Source organism: Schistocerca nitens, chromosome 11 (assembly GCF_023898315.1).
Source record: "Schistocerca nitens isolate TAMUIC-IGC-003100 chromosome 11, iqSchNite1.1, whole genome shotgun sequence".
Classification (NCBI taxonomy): Eukaryota; Metazoa; Arthropoda; class Insecta; order Orthoptera; family Acrididae; genus Schistocerca; species Schistocerca nitens.
The window spans coordinates 140,520,745-140,547,099 of record NC_064624.1 but is presented as its reverse complement, the minus strand read 5'-3'; the positions used below and the strand labels follow the sequence as shown (position 1 = coordinate 140,547,099).

Genomic DNA, 26,355 nt, shown 5'->3' with positions numbered 1-26,355 from the left:
AGGATGATGATCTACGAGTTGGGGCATGGAATAACAAAAGGTAGACGTGGCAGGGAGGCAAGAAAATCTGAAAACGGAAATACCACGGCTGAATACGGATGTAGTAGGCATCAGTGAACTGAAATCGAAAAGGATTTCTGATCAGATGGGCATAGGATAATATCAACAGCAGCAGAAGATGGTATAACGGGAGTAGAATGCGTTATGAATAGGAATGTAGAGCCGAGAGTGTGTTACTGTTGACATTTCAGTGAAGGAGTTCCTCTCATAAGAACCGACAGCAGACCAGCACTTTCGACGATCAGGCATACACGCCGACGTCGTAAGCTGCAGATAAAGAAGTATATGAGGATATTGAAAGAGTAATACAGTACGTAAATGGTGATGAAAGTCTAATAGTCATGGGGAATTCGAATGCAGTTGTAGGTGAAGGAACACAAGGAAAGGTTCGAGGGAAATATGAGCTTGGGACTAGGAATATGAGAGAAGAAAGAATGAGTTCTGTGATAAATTTCAGCTAGCAATAATGAATACTCTGTTCAAGAATCGCAAGAGAAGGAGCTTTACTGGGAAAACGTCGGGTGATACGGGAAGATTTCAGTTAGATTACATCATGGTCGGACACAGACTCCGAAAACGGATGCTGGCGTACCCGGGAGCAGATATCAGAATGTAGTAGTGATGAAGAATAATCTGAAACTTAAGAGCTTAGCCACCAAGAATCAATACTGAAAGAAGTGCGATACAGAAGTACTAAGGAATGAAGAGAGACACTTGAAGTTCTCTAAGGCTATAGGTACAGCAATAAGGAATAGTTAAGTAAGCAGTAAAGTTGAACAGCAATGGCCTCCTCCAAAAAAAATGCAATCACAGAAGCTGGAAAGATCAAAATAGTCACAAAGAACTTGACTGTAAACAAACCCTGGCTAACAGAAGAAATAATTTAGCTAATCGATGAAAGAAGGAAGTACAAAAATATTCATGACTACAGAAATGCAAGTCGCTGAGGAATGAAATAAATAGGAAGTTCAGAGAAGGTAAGATGAAACGCTTGCATGAAAAATGTGAAGAAATCGAAAAAGAAATGATTGTCGGAAGGAAAGTCAAAACAACATTCGGTGAAATTAAAAGCAAGGATGGTAACATTAAGAGTGCAACGGGAATTCCACTGTTAAATGCAGAGAAGAGAGCTGATAGGGTGAAACGGTCCATCGAAGGCCTCTGTGAGGGGAAAGATTTGTCTGACGTAATAGAAGAAGAAGCAGGAATCGATTTAGAAGAGATAGAGGATCCAGAATTAGAATCCAAATTTAAAAGTGCTTTGGAGCACTTAAAATCAAATAAGGCAGGAGGATAGATAACATTCCATCAGAATTTCTAAAATCACTCTGGAAAGTGGCAGCAAAATGGCTATTCACGTTGGTGTGTAGAATGTATGAATTTGGCGACAGACCATCTGCCTTCCGGAAAAATATCGACATTATTCAGAAGACTGCAAAAGCTGAAAAGTGCGAGAATTATCGTACAATCAGCTTAACAGCTCACACCTAATTGACATAGTATTTGCAGTAGATCCTAATGAAGTTAGGAATTGCTGTGTGAGGGTCTGATTAGATGTCTGCCTACTACACATTACGACCCTCTTCAACTGTAGGCGGTCTCTGTCAGTCAACAGAAGACGTCGGCCTGTACGCTTTTGTGCCGTATGTGTCCCCTCACGTTTCTACTTCACTATCATATCGGAAACAGTGGACCAAGGGATGTTTAGGAATTTGGAAATCTCGCGTACAGACATATGACACAAGTAACACTCGATCGCCTGACCACGTTCGAAGTCCGCGAGTGCTGCGGAGCGCCCCATTCTGCTCTCTGACGTTGTCTAATGACTACTGAGGTCGCTGACATGGCAGCTGACATGGCAGCTGATATGGAGTACCTGGCAGTAGGTGGCAGCACAATCCACCTAATATGAAAAACGTCTGTTTTTGGTGGTATCCGGTTCCTTTTGATCAGATAGTGTATTTGTCCGCAAGAACGATCTGATATTGCAGTAATACCACTCTGTCGGTTCCAATCTTTTGTCAGCAAACGCCCAGCACTGTACCATTAATGTATTATTAGCCAGTGACCTGAAAACCCCTCTCACTGAAAGAGAGTGTCTGTGCCGTCAGATTAGGTTCTTGCATATTTGTGGGTTGCGTTGTGTGTCACCTTTTGTTAGCGATTTATGACAACAACCTGCTGACAGGTGCTAAGTGTAAATTACGCTAATGCTTACAGGTGACACCAATATGGTGAACGAAAATTGATCAGTTACGGTCCCCAGTAACTCTCTTTCCTGTTTGCTAACTTCTTGACCATTAGCGTCCTTTCGGTAGACACACGTAAGATCAAACTACTTTCAGTTTCTCTGTAGCGATAAAAACGTAGTAGACGAAACCAAAGTTAGGTGTAGTAATGGTTACAGGAGGTAAAAAGCACGAATATTATAACACTCAGATTACAAAGTAATCTTCACACTATAACAAAGAAACTTGATAGCTTTTGCGTTTTTTGATTCCTATCGTTATTGAACAGACATTCATAAAGCTTCTTGTTTTGCTTCTGCAGTTGCCGTATGTGTTATGTAAGTAATTTTAATCAAACTCTTCTGTTTCTAGAGTAATCATTGTTCTCAAGAAAAAGTGATTTATAAAATATGGCCAAGGACCTCATGTAGGTTATTGTAAAGTTGGGCGTACTTACCGCTGATTCACAGTTCATAGCATTTCCTATGCGGATTATTCAAAGGAAAACTACTGACTTGACAACGAGGCTAACTGCTTTGGTTACACAGTGACATAACGTGGTTAATGCGTCACGCAATCGGTCAACTGCATTGTGCAGCAAATGAGTTTCTTAAAACAGAAGAGATCCATTATTCTCGCTCTTTCATTATTTTTATCTTCCCCTGACTTACTACTGCTATTCAACGTTTCTGTTAGGTAGAATCTGGTCTGGCGCATGCCGATGATTATTGCTGCTACACATTTACTTTTATTCTAACTTTCCCATTTTGCTTCGGGAATCAGCAGCTTCAGTCCATTCCAGACACTATGTTCCAGTGTAATTACCTACAACAGTTGAGGACATAGCAACATAGTGTAAAGTTAGAGGAGGTCCCTTTTTTCCTCTGGGAGCCGGGAGAAAGTTCGTAAGTCTTCTGTATGAATAGCTGGCGTGAACAAGTCTCAGCGCCAGAAGCCAGCCTTCCCGCAGTACTTAAAACCGAGTCCTCTGACTGGCCGTACAGAACCCCCTGCAGAGCTTTGCACAACTGTGTGGGATTTCTCGTTGTTCAGAGGGAGCCCAGGGGCAACGGCTGTTCGAGTGTCAGGCCAACCTCGTTGGCTTTGCGCGCCTCGCTCTCTGAAGAGGCGCCTGGGTCTGGTGAGGTGTCGCCCCTCCACAGAGAACTGACTCTGGACACTGCGTGCGGGGAGGCTCTGCGAAATTTCTGGCCGGAGACACTCAGGCACGGGCAGCTGAAAGGTACGCTCATTTCCACTGGAGTGTGGTGTTAGACACGAAGTCAGGTTAAGATTTTGTAAGTTAGGTCGTATTTGCACATGGTAGGATGAGGACTCTTAGGTGTAGGAAGTGATTAATTTTACTTGTTTTCTCTGTTGCGTGTGAAGTTTAATTCTTTTGTGTTGAGCTTAGAATTATGAACTCGCTTTGTTGTGTAATCTTGTAATAGGTGGTGTGGACGCTCTGAAACTTATTGATTACGCGCTAGTTCTCTTTCAACTGCAGCTGGCCAGCTCTAGTACCTGTGATTCTTGAGTTTCTCCCGGCGTATTTGATAATCAAAATATCCACGGGTGTACTGCCGGTCTACAGTGTCCAACGGGCACAATATTTCGGCGATCATACATGTCGCCATCATCAGGTGAACTGACGGACTGAGCTCCTGTGAACGTGCCGGCACGGAGATCCGTACACTATGGCTGCTCAGGTGGAACTGGGTTCGGTCGCGGCGGCGGCGGATTTAAATACCCTCCGCCCGCGGCGCGCTCACTCCGCCGTCCGCGCCCCGCGCCACGGTCGCGCGGTGGAACAGATTGCGACGGCGTCTGAGATGACGTCGGTGTGATGGCTCCGTCCGCCGTGGTCGTCACAACTATACATTTGCTCGATTTACTCTTGATTAACCCAATCGCTGGTTCCCAAGCCTTGCTAAGATTATAGCCACAGTCACGATTTATGAGGTCGTCATTGGTGCGAATTTCGATGGCCTCTCTAACGACGCTGTCCCAGTATCTCGACGTCTGTACCAGAATCCTCGTGCGTTCATACTCCATAGCGTGATTTTCCGACCTGTTTATTTTCTGCAAAATTCAGTGTCGATCGAATTTTATGGATTTTTTTTTTCCTTGCGTGGTTTCGGGTGCCACGCAGTCACTGACCATTCCAACTCTGACGGTAATTGTCCTTACTGGGAGGACCTCACGCCCACATGTCTATCGAGTCCCAGTAGGCATCATACCAAAGCAATAATCCCTGGCATTTACTCGAGTTTCAGAAGAGGTGTTCTTAATTTCCGTCTCTCTGTGATCTCCATGTCAGTGGATAATCGTAGATTCATTCTAAAGTAGACCTTAATCCCAAACGAACAAAGAGGCTATCTGTCCAGAAATCCGGTGCTCAATTCACATTGTCCATCCCTGCTTTGGTGTATGTGAGGAAATAAAGTGGAATATGGTTTTTTATATCTTTGTGTATGGCGAATCCGTTACCAAGCTTGCTAATAGATAAATAGTTTGATAAACACAGTCGCCTTCTCGTTTAACATTGTCTCCTTCGCTTTGCCTCAGAGAGTTTTTGTGATTACCGTGGAAGCTTTCGAAGGTAATGCCCAGTGAATCTGAGTAAATAATACGTTACTGCAAGGTCGGCCGTATCTTCGCGTATCTCTTGCGTATGCTATATATACATCGTAATGACACTCCCTTTTCTAACATTACCTTTTTTTATAGAAATAGTCGATACCAAGGAACCTACATAGGTGAACATTATCCAGCTGTTTAACTAAATGAATTTCATATGATTATGTATACGATGTATTATATTTCAGGCTAAAATGTATAAAAAGAAATTAATTTGTTACACTCTGTATGTATGGTTAAAACTATCCTTTCTTTTAGAATTATTTGAAATTACGAAATATGTGGGATGCCTAAAATTCATATTATTAATTATACAATCTAATGCTAATTATTAAATTTATTTCTGGATTCGGCCGGCCGCGGTGGCCGAGCGGCTCTAGGCGCTTCATGTGTGTGTGTGTGTGTGTGTGTGTGTGTGTGTGTGTGTGTGTGTGTGTGTGTGTGTGTGTGTTGGGGCTTATGAGCGCTCAACATCGAGGTCATCAGCGCCCTGACACACATTAAAAGGAACGAATCTAGGCGCTTCAGTCCGGAACCACGCGACTGCTACGGTCGCAGGTTCGAATCCTGCCTTGGGCATGGATGTGTGTGATGTCATTAGGTTACTTAGGTTTAAGTAGTTCTAAGTTCTAAGGGACTGATGACCTCAGATGTTAAGTCCCATAGTGGTCTGAGCCACTTGAACCATATTTCTGGATTCATTTATAAAATAATGTTATAACTTAGTGCTGATTCCTCCTTTGTCAAGAAAGCTTGTTCACTCTTTTGCTTAGTAAACACTTTGGAATATGGTGAGGAGTAGTGGGTATGTCTGTGATGGAGGCGCACGTATTATTTTTTATGATCGACACTAATAATGTAATTTGGATTATTAAGTGGAAATTGTAAAGACGGTGTAATACTCAAAAATGCGACAAAGAATAAAATTCAAGAAATATACAGCAAATCTTCATCTGTAATTTAGCCATCAGGAACCAACGAAGTTAAATCAAAATTTCAGCCTCAAGAATCAAGAATGTACCCTAGACGCATAAACTGGAGCCAACAACAAGAGAAAATGAAGATGAGTATAAAGTTTTTCTTTTGTATGTCTTACGCCTCTCGAAGCTTTTGAAACTAATGAGAACACTAAGAAAAATTTAATAGTGATGCGTGGGAGGGTCAGATTACAACATGCAGTAAACAATTTATCCACCCACGAGGCGAAAGAGGACCGATGGAACCCCACTCTGTGTAGTAAACTACAACCCCATTTCCCTCTGCGGCTCCGTAAGTGTTTGTAATGAAAGCACAGGGCGGAGTTCGCCGTCAAATTAATACGCCCCCCCGTTCGACGAATCTACGAATAATGGGAAAGTAGTACCGGTACTTACGTGGATCGTCAGTTCTCAAACGATCGACAGTGACCTCAGGATCGTATTCTGAAAAAGAAATTGATAAAATCTCAGTGGGAAAATAGAACATATATTTAATCAGTTACTATAAAATTATTGCTCATTGCTATACCGAGACTTCCACCAACTGAAATAAAATGTTACCTGTTGTGTTGGAATCTGGGTCACTGAAGTCGGTAGCTGTGACTACCGCCATTAAAATGCAGATGAGCCAAATACTGGTTCTGCAGAACATAATGCAGGGATGAAGTTGCTACGTCTCAATCTCTCAAAAATATCTTCATAAGATTTTCAGACTCCTGAAGAACCTGTAATTTTATTAATAAATGAGATAATTTTCTTTCTACATGGTATAATACACTTTAACTTGTGTAAATTAAAATTTCAGTCCGACTAGGATCCTTGTCACTTTACAAGACTGATATCACCTAATGCAAAGAGATGGAGCGAGGGGGGGGGGGGGGTGTCTTGAGTATAGCAGCGGCTTTAGGCAGCTAAACGAGCCTTAGACGGGCAAGGGCATACCAGCACGCACTTCCGAGCATGGTGTTGGGTGAAACTACGTACTTAGGGAACTTAATAGCGGTAACTGAGTGCTGACTCGAATCGTTATTTAAACTTACATAGTTTGTGTCTCGAGAGGCTACAAAATGATCTCAATGGATGTAAGATTATTTTAAACTATTGTACGGTATGTAATCAAAAGTATCCGGACACCTGGCTGAAAATAACTTACAAGTTCGTGGCGCCCTCCATCGGTAATGCTGCAATTCAATATGTTGTTGGCCCGCCCTTAGCCTTGATGACAGCTTCCACTCCAGCAAGCGTACGTTCAGTCAGGTCCTGGAAGGTTTCTTGGGGAATGGCAGCCCATTCTTCAAGGAGTGCTGGTGAGGCCTGGCACGAAGTTAGCGTTGCAAAACATCCCAAAAGTATTCTATAGGTTACAGGTCAGGGCTCTGTGCAGGCCAGTCCCTTCCAGGGTTATTATTGTTGTGCAACCAATCCACCACAGACCGTCCATTGTGAACAGATGCTCGATCGTGTTGAAAAATTCAATCGCTATGCCCAAATTGCTCTTCAACAGTGGGATGCAAGAAGGTGCTTAAAACATCAATGTAGACCTGTGCTGTGATAGTGCCGCGCATAACAACGAGGGGTGCAAGCTCCCTCCATGAAAAACACGACTACACAACAACGTCACCGCCTCCGAATTTTACTGTTGGCACTGCACACGCTGGCAGATGACGTTCACTGGGCGTTCGCCATACACGCACCCTGCCATCGGATCGCCATATCATGTACCGTGATTTGTCACCCCACACAACGTTTTGGCACTGTTCAATCGTCCAATGTGAACGCTCCTTACACCGAGTGAGGCGTCGTTTGACATTTACTGGCGTGATGTGTGGTTTACGAGCAGCCGCTACGAAATACGAGGGCGGTTCAGAAAGTAACCTCCGATTGGTCACAGTGCGGGTTGTGGGGGGAGTAGCGACGCCATCTGTGCGTTCACGCACTCAAAAGGTCAGTCGGCATCAAGCCGTGGTCGAGGGAACGTCGTACCTGCGCTAGTTTAGTTTCTGTGGCAGTTTGAAATGTGTGCTGCAATAGAAAACACCGCCAAATGTGAAGTGCGTGCTGTCATAAGGTTTTTTACAGCCAAAGGATATTCTGCAGCAGCTATTCATCGTGAGCTTTGTGCCGTGTACGGACCGAGAGTTATGAGTGAAGGAGTTGTCCGTGAATGGGTACGTTTATTTAAAAGTGGACGAGAAAACGTTCCTGATGAAGAGAGGAGTGGTAGACCATCATTGGTGACTGACGAACTCGTTCAGACAGTTGATGCAAAAGTTCGTGAAAATCGACGTTTCTCAATGTCGGAGTTGTCTACTGGTTTTCCATAGATTTGTAAGACACTCTTGTACGAGATAGTGACAGCAAGATTGGGTTACCGTAAGTTCTGTGCACGATGGGTGCCCAAAATTCTTACCGACCACCACAAAACTCAAAGAATGGCCTCTGCATTAGACTTTCTGTCACATTATGAGGACGAAGGAGAACCATTGTTAAACAGAATCGTGACCGGTGACGAAACCTGGATTAAGTACGTGAACCCTGAGACAAAAGAACAATCAAAGATGTGGGCACATTCAAATTCGCCTACCAAACCGAGAAAAGCCTCGCAAGATTTTTCTGCCAGAAAACTGATGGCAACGGTGTTTTGGGATGCCAAAGGGGTGTTGTCGGTTGAATTCATGGAACGTGGTACGACCATTAATCAAGACGTGTACTGTGAAACAATAAAAAAGTTACGACGGGCTATACAGAACAAATGCCGTGGTATGCTGACTTCCGGTATCGTTTTTTTGCACGATAACGCCCGTCCTCACTCTGCTCGCAGAACAACGGCCCTTCTTGAGTCCTTCAAGTGGGACGTTATCAACCGTCCACCTTACAGCCCAGACCTGGCGCCAAGTGATTATCACCTCTTCATGCATTTGAAGAAATGGCTCGGGTCACAGCGGTTTGATGACGACGAAGAGCTCAAAGATGCGGTCACAGGCTGGCTCCAGGCACAAGCGGGTGATTTTTATGCAGAAGGAATTTCAAAGCTTGTGAAGAGATACGATAAGTGCCTCAATCGCTATGGAGACTATGTAGAAAAATAGTGCAAAGATGTAGTAGTAAGATGTATATATTAAAATATTTTTATTTAACTTGGTGTATTTTTTTAAATCAACCGGAGGTTACTTTCTGAACGGCCCTCGTATAAGTTTTCTCATCTCCAGCCTAACTGTCATAGTACTTGCAGTGGATCCTGATGCAGTTTGGAATTCCTGTGTGATGCTCTGGATAGATGTCTGCCTATTAGACATTACAAGCCTCTTCAACTGTCGTCGGTCTCCGTCAGTCAACAGAAGAGGTCGGCCTGTACGCTTTTGTGCTGTACGTGTCCCTTCACGGTTCCACTACACTATCGCATCGGAAACTATGGATGTTCAGGAGTGTGGAAGTCTCACATATAGACGTATGATACAAGTGACACCCAATCACCTGCACACATTCGATGTCTGTGAGTTCTGCGGAGTGCGCCATTCTGCTCTCTCCGGATGTCTAATGTCTACTGAGGTCGCTGATATAGAATACCTGGAAACAGGTGGCAGCACAATGCACCTAATAAGAAAAAGGTATATTTCTCCGTATGTCCGGATACTTTTGATCACATGGTATATATGTGTGTTTGTGTGAGAGAGAGAGAGAATAGCCTTGTATTTAAATGTAAGTCAGTACGAAAGTTGGATTCACTAGTGTGGGACGTCACAGATGATATTTCAGCGCGAAAATCGGTGCGCATACTGTACGCTCTTTGTTCCGTTGGCCTCTTTCGGTTTTTTTTGAGTTTCGTCGTTCCAGTTTCGGCAACAGCCGTTCTCAGTAAATCGTGGCAGTGATGTCTACATCTACATCTACATTTATACTCCGCAAGCCACCCAACGGTGTGTGGCGGAGGGCACTTTACGTGCCACTGTCATTACCTCCCTTTCCTGTTCCAGTCGCGTATGGTTCGCGGGAAGAACGACTGTCTGAAAGCCTCCGTGCGCGCTCTAATCTCTCTAATTTTACATTCGTGATCTCCTCGGGAGGTATAAGTAGGGGGAAGCAATATATTCGATACCTCATCCAGAAACGCACCCTCTCGAAATCTGGCGAGCAAGCTACACCGCGATGCAGAGCGCCTCTCTTGCAGAGTCTGCCACTTGAGTTTATTAAACATCTCCGTAATGCTATCACGGTTACCAAATAACCCTGTGACGAAACGCGCCGCTCTTCTTTGGATCTTCTCTATCTCCTCCGTTAACCCGATCTGGTACGGATCCCACACTGATGAGCAATACTCAAGTATAGGTCGAACGAGTGTTTTGTAAGCCACCTCCTTTGTTGATGGACTACATTTTCTAAGCACTCTCCCAATGAATCTCAACCTGGTACCCGCCTTACCAACAATTAATTCTATATGTCCATTCCACTTCAAATCGTTCCGCACGCATACTCCCAGATATTTTACAGAAGTTACTGCTAGCAGTGTTTGTTCCGCTATCATATAATCATACAATAAAGGATCCTTCTTTCTATGTATTCGCAATACATTACATTTGTCTATGTTAAGGGACAGTTGCCACTCCCTGCACCAAGTGCCTATCCGCTGCAGATCTTCCTGCATTTCGCTACAATTTTCTAATGCTGCAACTTCTCTGTATACTACAGCATCATCCGCGAAAAGCCGCATGGAACTTCCGACACTATCTACTAGGTCATTTATATATATTGTGAAAAGCAATGGTCCCGTAAGACTCCCCTGTGGCACGCCAGAGGTTACTTTAACGTCTGTAGACGTCTCTCCATTGATAACAACATGCTGTGTTCGGTTTGCTAAAAACTCTTCAATCCAGCCACACAGCTGGTCTGATATTACGTAGGCTCTTACTTTGTTTATCAGGCGACAGTACGGAACTGTATCGAACGCCTTCCGGAAGTCAAGAAAAATAGCATCTACCTGGGAGCCTGTATCTAATATTTTCTGGGTCCCATGAACAAATAACGCGAGTTGGGTCTCACACGATCGCTGTCTCCGGAATCCATGTTGATTCCTACATAGCAGATTCTGGGTTTCCAAAAACGACATGATACTCGAGCAAAAAACATGTTCTAAAATTCTACAACAGATCGACATCAGAGATATAGGTCTATAGTTTTGCGCATCTGCTCGACGACCCTTCTTGAAGACTGGGACTACCTGTGCTCTTTTCCAATCATTTGGAACCCTCCGTTCCTCTAGAGACTTGCGGTACACGGCTGTTAGAAGGGGGGCAAGTTCTTTCGCGTACTCTGTGTAGAATCGAATTGGTATCCCGTCAGGTCCAGTGGACTTTCCTCTGTTGAGTGATTCCAGTTGCTTTTCTATTCCTTGGACACTTATTTCGATGTCAGCCATTTTTTCGTTTGTGCGAGGATTTAGAGAAGGAACTGCAGTGCGGTCTTCCTCTGTGAAACAGCTTTGGAAAAAGGTGTTTAGTATTTCAGCTTTACGCGTGTCATCCTCTGTTTCAATGCTATCATCATCCCGGAGTGTCTGGATATGCTGTTTCGAGCCACTTACTGATTTAACGTAAGACCAGAACTTCCTAGTATTTTCTGTCAAGTCACGAGAGGTATTTCTGAAATTAGCATCTAGGCGGATTGGTAAACGCGAGAGTCAACACGAACACTCTCTGGGCGCAGAACGTGGGGCTTGGCGTAATGGTATTGAGCTCAGGCTCACGCTTTAACTTTGTGTGGCAGTATTCTGAAGGCAGTTGCTGTAATGGAGTTTGGAGCACTGCTACTTCCTGCTTATGAGATTCAAGACAGCATCGTTTGCTGGTGGTCATGGTGGCATGTGATCGGGGTGCGACAATGGTTGCTTCCAGTATGTTCCAAAAAGCGGGAAGAGAAACGGCGATTCTTGAGGAGGTCGTATCTCGGAGTTCTGTTAATCACAAAGGTTCCAATGTTTTAGATAGCCCTTCGCATATCTACAGTTTGCATACCTGTCCCAAGAACGCGCTTACTGTAGCTATATTACAGTATAAAACAAACTCCGTACGAAGAGGCCATGAAGGCCCAACGGTACCGATCGGCCGCCATGTCACCTTCAGCCCACAGGCGTCACTGGATGCGGATATGGAAGAGCACATAGCCAGCACACCGATCTCCCGGTCGTATGTTTACGAGACCGGTTCCGCTACTTGTCGATCAAGTAGCTTCTCAGTTTCCCTCAGCGCTCGGTAGACCGGATGGTCACCCGTCCAAGTGCTAGCCCTGTCCGACACCGCTTAACATAGCCTATGGTGATGGGAACCGGTGTTACCACCGCGGCAAGGTACAGTACAGGGTCAAAATATAAACACTACGCACATCCTTCAGTCCAGTCAAACTGAGCCAATCGGTTTGTTCTTTTGCACCAGTCGTGCACTAGGGTGTACCTTAGGCAGCTTTTAAAAAGACTATTTTTTCAAGGGCGGTTCCTGAGCAATCTCTGCGAAGCTATGATTTTTTGAGCACGGTAAGTATCAATTGGGGGATTGCCACTTCTATTATTTCAATTCATGGTAGATTGCCGAAATTTTCACCACATCTTCCTAAGACGGTATTCTCGGAGCACTTTTTTCGATATCGTCCAGAGGTTCAAGGTCAGCGTAGTTACGATAAATAAAAGGTCTGAGGCGAAAATGTAGTTTTAACTGACGTAGCGAACAAATGGCAGAGGTACTACAGTCATCGCAATGGTTCTGAGGTCACGAAATTATATTTTATTCAGCATTTCTTCACTAATAAGCCTTTATGACGCCCTGTCCATAATAATAATGAGCGTATGGCATTGGTGGCCGGGAGACCCCTCGCGGGGCGGTTCGTACGCCGCTCCACAGGTTCTTTAACGCCACTGCAGCGACTTGCGAGTGAATGAGGATGAAATGATGATGAAAGACACACAACACCCAGTCATCTCAAGGGAATCGAACCCGGGACCCAGTGCACGGGAAGCGAGAACGCTACTGCAAGACCACGAGCCACGGATGCCCTGTCCATGAACAGTGGGCACCTCATGCCCTAGGTGGTACTTCAGCGACAAAAGAATGAGCTAAAACGGGTCTTAACAAGCCCGAAAACAGCATGTATATTTTGAAAGTAAACAATTCTAGTAACATTTTTACTTTTTTAACACATCCTAAGCTGGGCATTTTCGATGAACAGTGGTTATCGAGAAAAGCACCCAAAAACTGTAAAACAAGCGACTGTGTTTAAACCTTATATTAAGAGTACTTATTTATAGATTATATGAGTCAAAGTCCCCTCCCATGAACCATGGACCTTGCTGTTGGTGGGGAGGCTTGCGTGCCTCAGCGATACAGATGGCCGTACCGTAGGTGCAACCACAACGGAGGGGTATCTGTTGAGAGGCCAGACAAACGTGTGGTTCCTGAAGAGGGGCAGCAGCCTTTTCAGTAGTTGCAAGGGCAACAGTCTGGATGATTGACTTATCTGGCCTTGTAACAATAACCAAAACGGCCTTGCTGTGCTGGTACTGTGAACGGCTGAAAGCAAGGGGAAACTACAGCCGTAATTTTTCCCGAGGACATGCAGCTTTACTGTATGATTAAATGATGATGGCGTCCTGTTGGGTAAAATTTTCCGGAGGTAAAACAGTCCCCCATTCGGATCTCCGGGCGGGGACTACTCAAGAGGATGTCGTTATCAGGAGAATGAAAACTGGCGTTCTACGGGTCGGAGCGTGGAATGACAGATCCCTTAATCGGGCAGGTAGGTTAGAAAATTTAAAAAGGGAAATAAATAGGTTAAAGTTACATATAGTGGGAATTAGTGAAGTTCGGTGGCAGGAGGAACAAGACTTCTGGTCATGTGACTACAGGGTTATAAACACAAAATCAAATAGGGGTAATGCAGGAGTAGGTTTAATAATGAAAAGGAACATAGGAATGCGGGTAAGCTACTACAAACAGCATAGTGAACGCATTATTCTGGCCAAGATAGATACGAAGCCCACACCTACTACAGTAGTACAAGTTTATATGCCAACTAGCTCTGCAGATAACGAAGAAAATGAAGAAATGTATGATGAAATAAAAGAAATTATTCAGATAGTGAAGGGAGACGAAAATTTAATAGTCATGGGTGACTGGAATTCGAGTGTAGGAAAAGGGAGAGAAGGAAACATAGTAGGTGAATATGGATTGGGGCTAAGAAATGAAAGAGGAAGCCGCCTGGTAGAATTTTGCACAGAGCATAACTTAATCATAGCTAACACTTTGTTTAAGAATCATGAAAGAAGGTTGTATACATGGAAGAACCCTGGAGATACTAAAAGGTATCAGATAGATTATATAATGGTAAGTCAGAGGTTTAGGAACAAGGTTTTAAATTGTAAGACATTTCCAGGGGCAGATGTGGACTCTGACCACAATCTATTGGTTATGACCTGTAGATTAAAACTGAAGAAACTGCAAAAAGGTGGGAATTTAATGAGATGGGACCTGGATAAACTGAAAGAACCAGAGGTTGTACAGAGTTGCAGGGAGAGCATAAGGGAACAATTGACAGGAATGGGGGAAAGAAATACAGTAGAAGAAGAATGGGTAGCTTTGAGGGATGAAGTAGTGAAGGCAGAAGAGGATCAAGTAGGTAAAAAGACGAGGTCTAGTAGAAATACTTGGGTAACAGAAGAAATTTTGAATTTAATTGATGAAAGGAGAAAATATAAAAATGCAGTAAATGAAGCAGGCAAAAAGGAATACAAACGTCTCAAAAATGAGATCGACAGGAAGTGCAAAATAGCTAAGCAGGGATGGCTAGAGGACAAATGTAAGGATGTAGAGGCTTATCTCACTAGGGGTAAGATAGATACTGCCTACAGGAAAATTAAAGAGACCTTTGGAGATAAGAGAACCACTTGTATGAATATCAAGAGCTCAGATGGAAACCCAGTTCTAAGCAAAGAAGGGAAAGCAGAAAGGTGGAAGGAGTATATAGAGGGTTTATACAAGGGCGATGTACTTGAGGACAATATTATGAAAATGGAAGAGGATGTAGATGAAGATGAAATGGGAGATACGATACTGCGTGAAGAGTTTGACAGAGCACTGAAAGACCTGAGTCGAAACAAGGCCTCCGGAGTAGACAACATTCCATTGGAACTACTGACGGCCTTGGGAGAGCCAGTCCTGACAAAACTCTACCATCTGGTGAGCAGGATGTATGAAACAGGCGAAATACCCTCAGACTTCAAGAAGAATATAATAATTCCAATCCCAAAGAAAGCAGGTGTTGACAGATGTGAAAATTACCGAACCATCAGTTTAATAAGTCACAGCTGCAAAATACTAACACGAATTCTTTACAGACGAATGGAAAAACTAATAGAAGCCAACCTCGGGGAAGATCAGTTTGGATTCCGTAGAAATGTTGGAACACGTGAGGCAATACTGACCTTACGACTTATCTTAGAAGAAAGATTAAGGAAAGGCAAATCTACGTTTCTAGCATTTAGAGAAAGCTTTTGACAATGTTGACTGCAATACTCTCTTTCAAATTCTAAAGGTGGCAGGGGTAAAATACAGGGAGCGAAATGCTATTTACAATTTGTACAGAAACCAGATGGCAGTTACAAGAGTCGAGGGACATGAAAGGGAAGCAGTGGTTGGGAAGGTAGTAAGACAGGGTTGTAGCCTCTCCCCGATGTTATTCAATCTGTATATTGAGCAAGCAGTAAAGGAAACAAAAGAAAAATTCGGAGTAGGTATTAAAATCCATGGAGAAGAAATAAAAACTTTGAGGTTCGCCGATGACATTGTAATTCTGTCAGAGACAGCAAAGGACTTGGAAGAGCAGTTGAATGGAATGGACAGTGTCTTGAAAGGAGGATATAAGATTAACATCAATAAAAGCAAAACGAGGATAATGGAATGTAGTCGAATTAAGTCGGGTGATGCTGATGGAATTAGATTAGGAAATGAGACACTTAAAGTAGTAAAGGAGTTTTGCTATTTGGGGAGCAAAATAACTGATGATGGTCGAAGTAGAGAAGATATAAAATGTAGACTGGCAATGGCAAGGAAAGCGTTTCTGAAGAAGAGAAATTTGTTAACATCGAGTATAGATTTAAGTGTCAGGAAGTCATTTCTGAAAGTATTTGTATGGAGTGTAGCCATGTATGGAAGTGAAACATGGACGATTAGTTTGGACAAGAAAAGAATAGAAGCTTTCGAAATGTGGTGCTACAGAAGAATGCTGAAGATTAGATGGGTAGATCACATAACTAATGAGGAAGTACTGAATAGCATTGGGGAGAAGAGAAGTTTGTGGCACAACTTGACCAGAAGACGGGATCGGTTGGTAGGACATGTTCTGAGGCATCAAGGGATCACCAATTTAGTATTGGAGGGCAGCGTGGAGGGTAAAAATCGTAGAGGGAGACCAAGAGATGAATACACTAAGCAGATTCAGAAGGATGTAGGTTGCAGTAGGTACTGGGAGATGAAGAAGCTTGCACAGGATAGAGTAGCATGGAGAGCTGCATCAAACCAGTCTCAGGACTGAAGACCACAACAACAACAACATGAGTCAAAGTATATAAATGAGGGGAAGTGCATAAATAACCTTTCCAGATGGTACTGACCTGCAGAATTCCCTTTTACATAAGCAGGACCCCGTGATACAAACCAGCAGAAGAAATTTCCTGTAGGAGCACATAAAAAGGCGAATATGTTCCCATTTAAAAGACTGACATGTAGTGGGGAGCCAGCTGCATCAGCCCATGCTCCTCACCAAACCCTTTGCCATGAGAACACGCTCGCGGTTTTTTGCGCTGAAACAGTGTAGCAGAGAGGCATTGCGCACGGAAGGGAGAGGAGGCAGTGCCAGGTGAGGGACCATGAGCAAGGAGATAATGATGGTGGAAGACAGAACATGGCAGTGAAAGAGAAAGACAGATTTATGATGGCAGTAACAGTGGGTACTAAAGAGAGAGAGATATTGATGGTCAGTGAGAGAGTGAGAGACTGCAACAATAAGATAGGTAGAGAGATGGATGGAGATAGAAACAGTGGAAGCAAAACGGAGAGGAGACAGTGGAAAGGAGAAATACAGACGAGTGGATACCATACACAGCGTTGGAAGGGCAGGGGTTGGGGGTGGGGGATTATGTACAGGGAACGACTAAAATATGCCATCGTTAAACCCCTCTTTAAGAAAGGTGACAAGAGAAACGTCAGTAAATCCCGACCTATTTCGCTGCTGACATCATTTTCCAAAATTTTTGAGACGGTGATGTATTCTAAAAAAGTGTCTCACCTTGGCAACAATAATATCCCACAATAAATCACAGTTTGGGTTCCAGAAGGGTTGCTCTGCTGAAAATACAATTTACATGATCTGACACGAGATCATACAAGCATTAAATAACAAAATAGCACAGATATGTATTTTCTGGCCATTTGATTGTGTGAATCATAATATATTCCTAAATAAATTGAAGTTTCATGGAAGTGATGGTATAGCCAACCAATGGATTATGTCATATCCAACCAAACGAATGCAGAAATTCAATCAACAGAATCAAGGGACATAATTCTGACTGGGGAGAAATCACATATGGGGTTCCCCAAGGCTCAATCTTAGGTCCACTACTGTTTCTCATGTATGTAAATGATCTCCCATCTAATGTAAAACAAGCAGAATTAGCTCTTTTTGCAGATGTCACCAGTATTGTAATCACTCCCAGTATCCATATAGAAATGGAAGAAATGGTGAACAAAGTTCTCAAAAGTATTATTGACCCATTTTCAGCGAATGGTGTCACCCTGAATTTCACAAAGACTCATCATATTCAGTTCTCCACCTCTAGGGCAACAGCATCAGTGGTAAGTGTAACACATGGTGAAGAAATAATATGTAGGGTGGAAACTTCAAAATTCTTAGAGGTCCGTATTGATAAGAATTTAAATTTAAAAGAACACATTTTGGAACTCCTAAAACAACATAGTTTCACCACATTTGCACTTACAATCATAGCAAATTTTGCGGAGAGAGGAATCAGTAAGTTGACACACTTTGGTTATTTTCATTCAGTAATGTCATATGGAGTACTGTTCTGGGGTAACTCATCTTTAAGAAAGAAGATGTTCATGGCCCAGAAATGTGGTGCAAGAGTAATACGAGGTGCTATCCAAAATTTTCGGGACTGGTGCTGCCATCTGTTGAAAACCTTCTCTTTGGACTAATGACCACCATCACCCTCAAAGTAGTTTCCATCCGCATGTACACACTGGTCCCAGCGCTTCTGCCAATGATCAAACGTTTTCTGGAAGTCCTGTTCTTTGAGGGTGTTTATCACCACCACCGATGCTTCTTGAAACCTCTCTAGAATGTCGAACCGATGGTCTTTTAACTAGAGTTTCAGTTTTGGGAATAGCGCGAAGCCACAAGGTACCAAATCTGGCGCGTACGGTGGGTGGAATATAACCCCCATGTCTTTTTTTGTCAAAAAGGTCCTGGTGAGCAAGGACGTGTGACAGGGCGCGTTGTCGCGATGCAGCAGCCAGTTCCCTTGACGCCAAAGTTCGGGCCGTCGTCGCTGCACTTTTTCACGGAACCGTCGCAAAACGTCACAGTAGTACTCAGAATTCACTGTTTGGTTGGGTGGGTCGAATTCTTTCTGCACAATTCCCTTGTTATCAGAGAAAACGATGACCATGCTCTTCACTTTGCTCTTCACCTGTGTCGCCCTTTTGGGTCTTGGAGAGCCCGGACTCTTCCACAGGGACGGTTGTTGCTTTGTCTCTGGGTCATAACCGTAAATCCAGCTCTCGTCGCCTGTGACAACCCGTGAAAGGAGGGTTGGATCATCAGATGCGGTCTGACGAATGTGCACACTTCAACACGCTGTGCCTTCGTAAAATCGCCACACACCAAACAGAGAGTATTGTGGAAATCAGTGTGGACACGCAACACGTCCTCCCACCTAAATGACACTCTGCACACTGACTCATCAGATATGCAGCTCTCACCACCTAGTTGTGCAAAGATATACTACTGCTACTTTCCAGATGGCACCACCAGTACCGAAAATTTTGGATTCCACCTCGTACGTGGGGCTCACCTGTGATTTTCTTCTAGACATCTGTTTACGAAGTTGGGCATTCTGACTACTGCTTCACAATATATTTATTCCCTGATGAAGTTTGTTGTAAATAATCCTCTACAATTCAAAAGGAACAATGAGGTACATAAGGGGTGAAACGGGGGCACCACGCTGCAACAAAAATTTTTGACGACTTACCCCGTGATATAAAATGTCTAACAGACAGCAAGATAAAATTTGAAAATAAATTGAAAAAGTTTCTCCTTGACGACTCCTTCCATTCCGTAGAAGAATTCTACATCTACGTCTACATCCATACTCCGCAAGCCACCAGACGGTGTGTGGCGGAGGGTACCTTGAGTATCTCTATCGGTTTTCCCTTCTATTCCAGTCTCGTATTGTTCGTCGAAAGAAAAATTGTCGATATGCCTCTGTGTGGGCTCTAATCTCTCTAATTTCATCCTCATGGTCTCTACGCAAGATATACGTAGGAGGGAGCAATATACTAGTTGACTCTTCGGTGAAGGTATGTTCTCGAAACTTCAACAGAAACCTGTACCGAGCGACTGAGCGTCTTTCCTGCAGAGTCTTCCACTGGAGTTTATCTATCATCTGCGTAACGCTTTCGCGATTACTAAATGATCCTGTAAAGAAGCGCGCTGCTCTCCATTGGACCTTCTCTCTCTCTTCTTTCAACCCTAACTGGTACGGGTCCCACACTGCTGAGCAATATTCAAGCAGTGGGCGAACAAGCGTACTGTAACCTACTTCCTTTGTTTTCGGATTGCATTTTCTTAGTCTTCTTCCGATGAATCTCAGTCTGGCATCTGCTTTACCCACGATCACGTTTATATGATCATTCCATTTCAAATCACTCCTAATGCCTACTCCGAGTTAATTTATGGAATTAACTGCTTCCAGTTGCTGACCTGCTATTTTGTAGCTAAATAATAAGGGATCTATCTTTCTATGTATTCGCTGCACATTACACTTGTCTACATTGAGATTCAATTGCCATTCCCTGCACCATGAGTCAATTCGCTGCAGATCCTCCTGCATTTCAGTACAATTTTCCATTGTTGCAACCTCTCGATATACTGCAGCATCACCCGCAAAAAGCCTCAGTAAACTTACTATGTTATCCACAAGGTCATTTATATATATTGTGAATAGCAACGGTCCTACAACACTCCCCTGCGGCACACTTGAAATAACTCTTACTTCGGAAGACTTCTCTCCATTGAGAATGACATGCTACGTTCTGTTATCTAGGAACTCTTCACTCCAATCACACAATTAGCCTGATAGTCCATATTCTCTTAAACGACTGTGGGGAACTCTATCTAACGCCTTGGGGAAGTCAAGAAACACGGCATCTACCTGGGAACCCATGTCTATGGCCCTCTGAGTCTCGTGGACGAATAGCGCGAGCTGGGTTTCACACGATCGTCTTGTTCGAAACCTATGCTGATTCCTACAGAGTAGTCTCCAGAAAAGTCATTTTACTCGAACATAATACGTGTTCCAAAATTCTACAACTGATCGACGTTAGAGATATAGGGCTATAGTTCTGCACATCTCTTCGACGTCCCTTCTTGAAAACGGGGATGACCTGAGCCATTTTCCAATCCTTTGGAACGCTACGCTCTTCTACAGTACACCGCTGCAAGAAGGGGGTCAAGTTCATTCGCGTACTCTGTGTAAAATCTAACTGGTATCCCATCAGGTCCAGCAGCCATTCATCTTTTGAGCAATTATAATTGTTTTTTAATCCATTTCGATATCTACCATTTTGTTATCTGTGCGACAATCTAGAGAAGGAACTACAATGCAGTCTTCCTCTGTGAAACAGCTTTGGAAAAAGATATTTACGATTTCGGCCTTTAGTCCGTCATCCTCCGTTTCAGTACCATTTTGGTCACAGAGTGTCTGGACATTTTGTTTTGATCCACCAACCTCTTTGGCATAAGACCAAAATTTCTTAGGATTTTCTACCAAGTCAGTACATAGAACTTTATTTTCGAAGTCGTTGAACGCCTCTCCCATAGCCTTCCTCACACTACATTTCGCTTCGTGTAATTTTTTTTGTCTGCAAAGCTTTGGCTATGTTTATCTTTGCTGTCAAGTTCCCTTTGCTTCATAGTAGTTTTCTAACTCTGTTGTTGTACCTCGGTGACTCTTTCCCTTCTCTTACGATCTTGCTTGGCACATACTCATCTAATGCACATTGTACGATGGTTTTGAAATTTGTCCACTGATCCTCAACACTGTCTGTACTTGAGATAAAACTTTTGTGTTGAGCCTTCAGGTACTCTGAAATCTTCTTTTTGTCACTTTTCTTCTTTTTGTCACTTTTTCTAAACAGAAAAATCTTCCTACCTTTTTTAATATTTCTGTTTTCGGCTGAAATCATCGATGCCGTACCGCTTTATGATCGATGATTCCCTGTTCTGTCTAACTGTTTCAAATAGTTAGCGTATGTTTGCCACCAGAAGGTCTAACATGTTATCGCCACGAGTCGGTTCTCTGTTTAACTGCTCAAGGTAGTTTTCAGATAATGTACTTAAAAAAATTTCACTGGATTCTTTGTCCCTGCCACCCGTTATAAACGCTTGAGTCTCCCAGTAAATTAAAATCTCCACCATAAACTATAACATGGTCGGGAAGTCTACTCGAAATATTTTCCAAATTTTCCTTCAGGTTTTCTGCCACAACGGGCTGCTGAGCTAGGATGCCTATAGATATATACAATTACCAGGTTTGAGCCTGCTTTAACCGTGACCTTCACCCAAATTATTTCACATTTCCGATCTCCATCAATTTCCTTCGATACTATTGCACTTTTTATCGCTAAAAACACGCCTCCCCCTTCAATGTCCAGACTGTCTAAGTTTGCAATGTGTAAAAGGTGAATGGTAGGTATTGCTAACTCAATCTGTATTTCCTTGTTTTCATTTTAGTGGAAAAAAAGAATTATATGGTGATGTTTAGAGTACGAAGAGATATACAAATTGATTTGCAGAATGAATGTAAAAGGAGTCGTACCACATCATCACGATTTATCGTGTAAAATGATCCATGGAACATGAAAATAACTAACTATCTAACTGCTGAGGTGTGATGAAGACAGTGGCAGTGGGAACGAAAGACAATTGTGTCTCCTAAGTGATGTAGGAGACACTGGCTGTGGGAAGCAGTGTAAATCAATGGGAGGATAGAGGAGCCATTGGGTGACATACGCAGACAGTGCTAGCCAGAGGAAGACGCTGAGTATGTAGGTTTAGCTACAAAGAAGGACTGGGTAGGAGGACTTAGAATCTGCGTTAAAAACGTGGAAATGAGTTCGTGCGCTAAAATTTTTGAAGAGGAAGGCGGGATGAGGATTGATTGAGGCGCTTCAACACTTTTGTGACAGGATCTCGTAAAGAGGAAGATAATACCTTAGTTATGCTCCGACAGGACTATTTTATCGCTGCCGGCCGCGGTGATCTAGCGGTTCTAGGCGCTGCAGTCCGGAACCGCGGGACTGCTACGGTCGCAGGTTCGAATCCTACCTCGGGCATGGGTGTGTGTGATGTCCTTAGGTTAGTTAGGTTTACGTAGTTCTAAGTTCTAGGGGACTTATGACCTAAGATGTTGTGTCCCATAGTGCTCAGAGCCATTTGAACCATTTTTTTTTATTTTATCGCTAGCAAACAATAATGATTAATATTTGCACCATGTATGGTAAAGGAAGACCTTAGATGGAAAACTAGTTCTAAGCAAAGCAGAAAGGTGGAAGTAATATATAGGAGATTTATACAACGGCGATGTACTGGAGGGAAATATTATGGAAATGGAAGAGGTCGTAGATGAAAATGAAATGGGAGATATGATACTGGGTGAAGAATTTGACAGAGGAGTGAAAGACCTAAGTAGAAACAGGACCCCAGGAGGAGACAACATTCCATTAGAACTACTAATAGCTTAGGGAGTAGCAGCCATGACAAAAGTCTTCCATCTGGTGAGCAAGATCTATGAGAGAAACATTTATGACACAAGCGAAATACCCTCAGACTTCAAGAAGAAAATAATAATATCAATCCCAAAGAAAGCAGGTGTTGATAGGTATGAAAATTACCGAACTGTTAGTTTAATAAGTCACCTCCAAAATACTAACACTAATTCTTTACAGAGGAATGGAGAAACTGGTAGACGCTGACCTCGGGGAAGGTCAGTTTGTATTCCGTAGAAATGTTGGAACACGTGAGGCAATGCTGACCCTACGACTTTATCTTAGAAAATAGATTAAGGAAAGGAAAATATACGTTTCTAGCATTTGTAGATTTAGAGAAAGCTTTTGACAATATTGACTTTCCAATTCTGAAGGTGGCAGGAGTCAAATACAGGGAGCGAAAGGCTATTTAAAATTTCTACAGAAACCAGATGACAGTTGGAAGAGACCGAGCGAGGTGGCGCAGTGGTTAGACACTGGACTCGCATTCGGGGGGACTACGGTTCAATCCCGCGTCCGGCCATCCAGATTTAGGTTTTCCGTGATTTCCCTAAATCACTCCAGGTTAATGCCGGGATGGTTCCTCTGAAAGGGCACGGCCGACTTCCTTCCCCATCCTTCCCTAATCCGATGAGACCGATGACCACGCTGTCTGGTCTCCTTCCCCAAACAAACCAACCAACCAAACAGTTGGAAGAGTCGAGGGGCATGAAAGGGAAGCAATAGTGGAGAAGGGAGTGAGAAAGGGTTGTAGCCTATCACCGATGTTATTCGATCTGTGTACTGAGCGAGCAGTATAAGAAACAAAAGAAAAATTTGGAGTAGAAATTGAAGTTCAGGAAAAGAATAAAAACTTTGAGGTTTGCCCATGACATTGTAATTCTGCCAGAGACAGCAAACGACCTGGAAGAGCAGTTGAACCAGATGGACAGTGTCTTGGAAGGAGGATATAAGATGAACATCAACAAAAGCAAAACGAGGATAATGGAAAGTAGTCGAATTTAATCAGGTGATGCTGAGGGAATTAGGTTAGGAAATGAAACTCTTAAAGTAGTAGATGAGTTTCGCTATTTTGGGAGCAAAATGACGACATTTGAAGTAGAGAGGATATAAAACGTAGACTGGCAATCGCAGGGAAAGCGTTAATGGAGAAGAGAAATTTACTAATATTGAGTACAGGTTTGTTGGGTTGTCCTTTCTGAAAGTATTTGTGTGGCGTGTAGCAGTATATGGAAGTAAGACATGGACGATAAGTAGTTTAGACAAGCACAGAATGGAAGCTTTCGAAATGTAGTGCTACAGAAGAATGCTGAAGATTAGATAGGTATATCACGTAACTAATGAGGAGGTTGCAAACAGAATTAGGGAATAGAGTAATTTGTGGCAAAACTTGACTAGCAGAAGGGATCGGTTGGTAGGACATGTTCTGAGGTATCAAGGGATCAAAAATTTCGTACTGGATGGCAGCTTGGACGGTAAAAATCGTATAGGGAGACCAAGAGATGAATACACTAAGTAGATCCAGAAGGATGTACGTTCCAGCAACTACTTGGAGATGAAGAACCTTGGACAGGATAGAGTGGCATGGAGACCTGCATCAAACCAGTCTCTGGACTGAGGGCAACAACAACAGCAACATAGTAAAGGAAATGTACTACAGTACTTTTGAAAGAGTGCACATGGGTTTTCGTAGTTAATACTTTGAGATGGGAAGTCTGCATGTACATGCTCCACTTTTAAGCTGTACTCCTGCGTTTAACATATTATTATATATTATGAACTTTCATTTGCATCCTTACTAATGTGAGGCAGCTTTCACTGATACTTGCATAATGTCAGTAAACGTTTACCAGATTCGTACTGTTATCCTTTGGTGTTAGACAACATTGTTAGCCACACGGGAATTTATCTTTTCCGTCCACTGCCTCATAACTTGGCTTACTTGCCCGTGAGTACAGAGGCGAGCCAGCCGGCAGTGGACGCCGTGCGTTCGCCCACGGCGCCTCTGTTATTCCGCACTCGCTACGTTTTTAGCCGCTGCACACAGGCAGAGCAGAGATACACAGGGTGATTCACGTAGATATGCAAATACCTAAATATGTTATTCTACAAGTAAAACAAAAGAAAGTTCTTATAAACATAGGTCTGCAAGTGTTTAGTTACGTAGTTACGGCTAATAAAAGATTTTGCCTGAAATTTAGTAACTTCACTAATATGGAGCCATCGCAAAACTGTACGAGGTTAAAGTAAAGCACGATTTCCATATATCTTGTTGTCATTGGTCTGGTGAATCTAATGAAACATGTCCCAGACGTGTGCCTGCAGTGGATTTCCAGAACATTCAGAGAAGCAAACACTGTTACACAAGTAAATTTGTTTACTTCCCTGAAACGAGCAACAAAATCTGTTCATACCCGTGCAGCTAAATGCATTGAACTCGGTGTAGACATTCTTGAACATTTATTGTGGATTTATTGTGAAATTGTATGTACACTGTACAACTTCGTTAACACGGAGCTTTTGTTTTTTCCGGTTTAACATGAATTCACGTGTGCTACGGTGTTAATACAAGCAGATTATCTGACACATTCATACAGTTTCACTCAACGTTATTACCTTCATTTTTCCAAATTTATATTTTCTACAACTTCTGTTGAAAACTTTGTGCAGTTATATGGAATTAAAAAAAAAACAAATTGGGCCAAGTAGTTAATAAACTAAAAGATTTACGAAATTGCGTCTTCTCCGGATGTTCTGGAAAACCACTGCAGGCACACGTCTGGGACATGTTTTATTAGATTCACCAGACCAATAACAACAAAATAAATGGAAATCGTGCTTTATTTTAACCTCGGACAGTTTTGCGATGGCTCCATGTTAACGAAGTTGATAAATTTCATGCAAAATCTTTTATTAGCCGTAACTCCGTAACTAAACATTTCCGGACCTATATTCATGTGAAATTTTTTCTTTAGTTTTACTTGTAGAATAATATATTAAAATATTTGCCTATATATGTCAGCATGGCAGTGTGGTTACATGTTCCATCTACAGCGCCAAATATTCGTGTAGCCAGTCCCTCATTTTATAAAGATTCAGAGGCTCGGTTTTCAATTTTGTCGATAAAGTTAATTAACCAATTTTCTTCGTCTGTATGTATCATGCTATAGCGCTACGTTTATAACTTCTGTTATGAAGAGCGTATCCGTTGTCTGTGATAGATGACGGAATGGCGGGAGGGGGGAATCCCATTCATTTTGTGGATGGAGATTATGAAGAATTGTTTATTTACTATCAATATACCACTTCCAACTACTAAAATAAATAGCTCTAGAATTAGGA

At 42.8% G+C, this 26,355-nt stretch overlaps 1 protein-coding gene across 4 annotated transcripts in view; it reads right to left on the bottom strand.

The window, feature by feature from the left end:
- The window catches only part of LOC126213333 (poly [ADP-ribose] polymerase tankyrase-1-like), a 161,625-nt gene that overhangs the window by 75,121 nt on the left and 60,149 nt on the right, over window positions 1-26,355 (bottom strand). For all 4 annotated transcript variants that reach the window (XM_049941025.1, XM_049941024.1, XM_049941027.1 and 1 more), the window contains exons 2-3: window positions 6,467-6,630; window positions 6,302-6,349 (exon numbers count right to left, since the gene is read on the bottom strand). In XM_049941025.1, coding sequence (XP_049796982.1) covers window positions 6,302-6,349; window positions 6,467-6,557 — 139 coding nt within the window. In that variant the 5' untranslated portion in view covers window positions 6,558-6,630. The remainder of the gene's footprint in view (window positions 1-6,301; window positions 6,350-6,466; window positions 6,631-26,355) is intronic.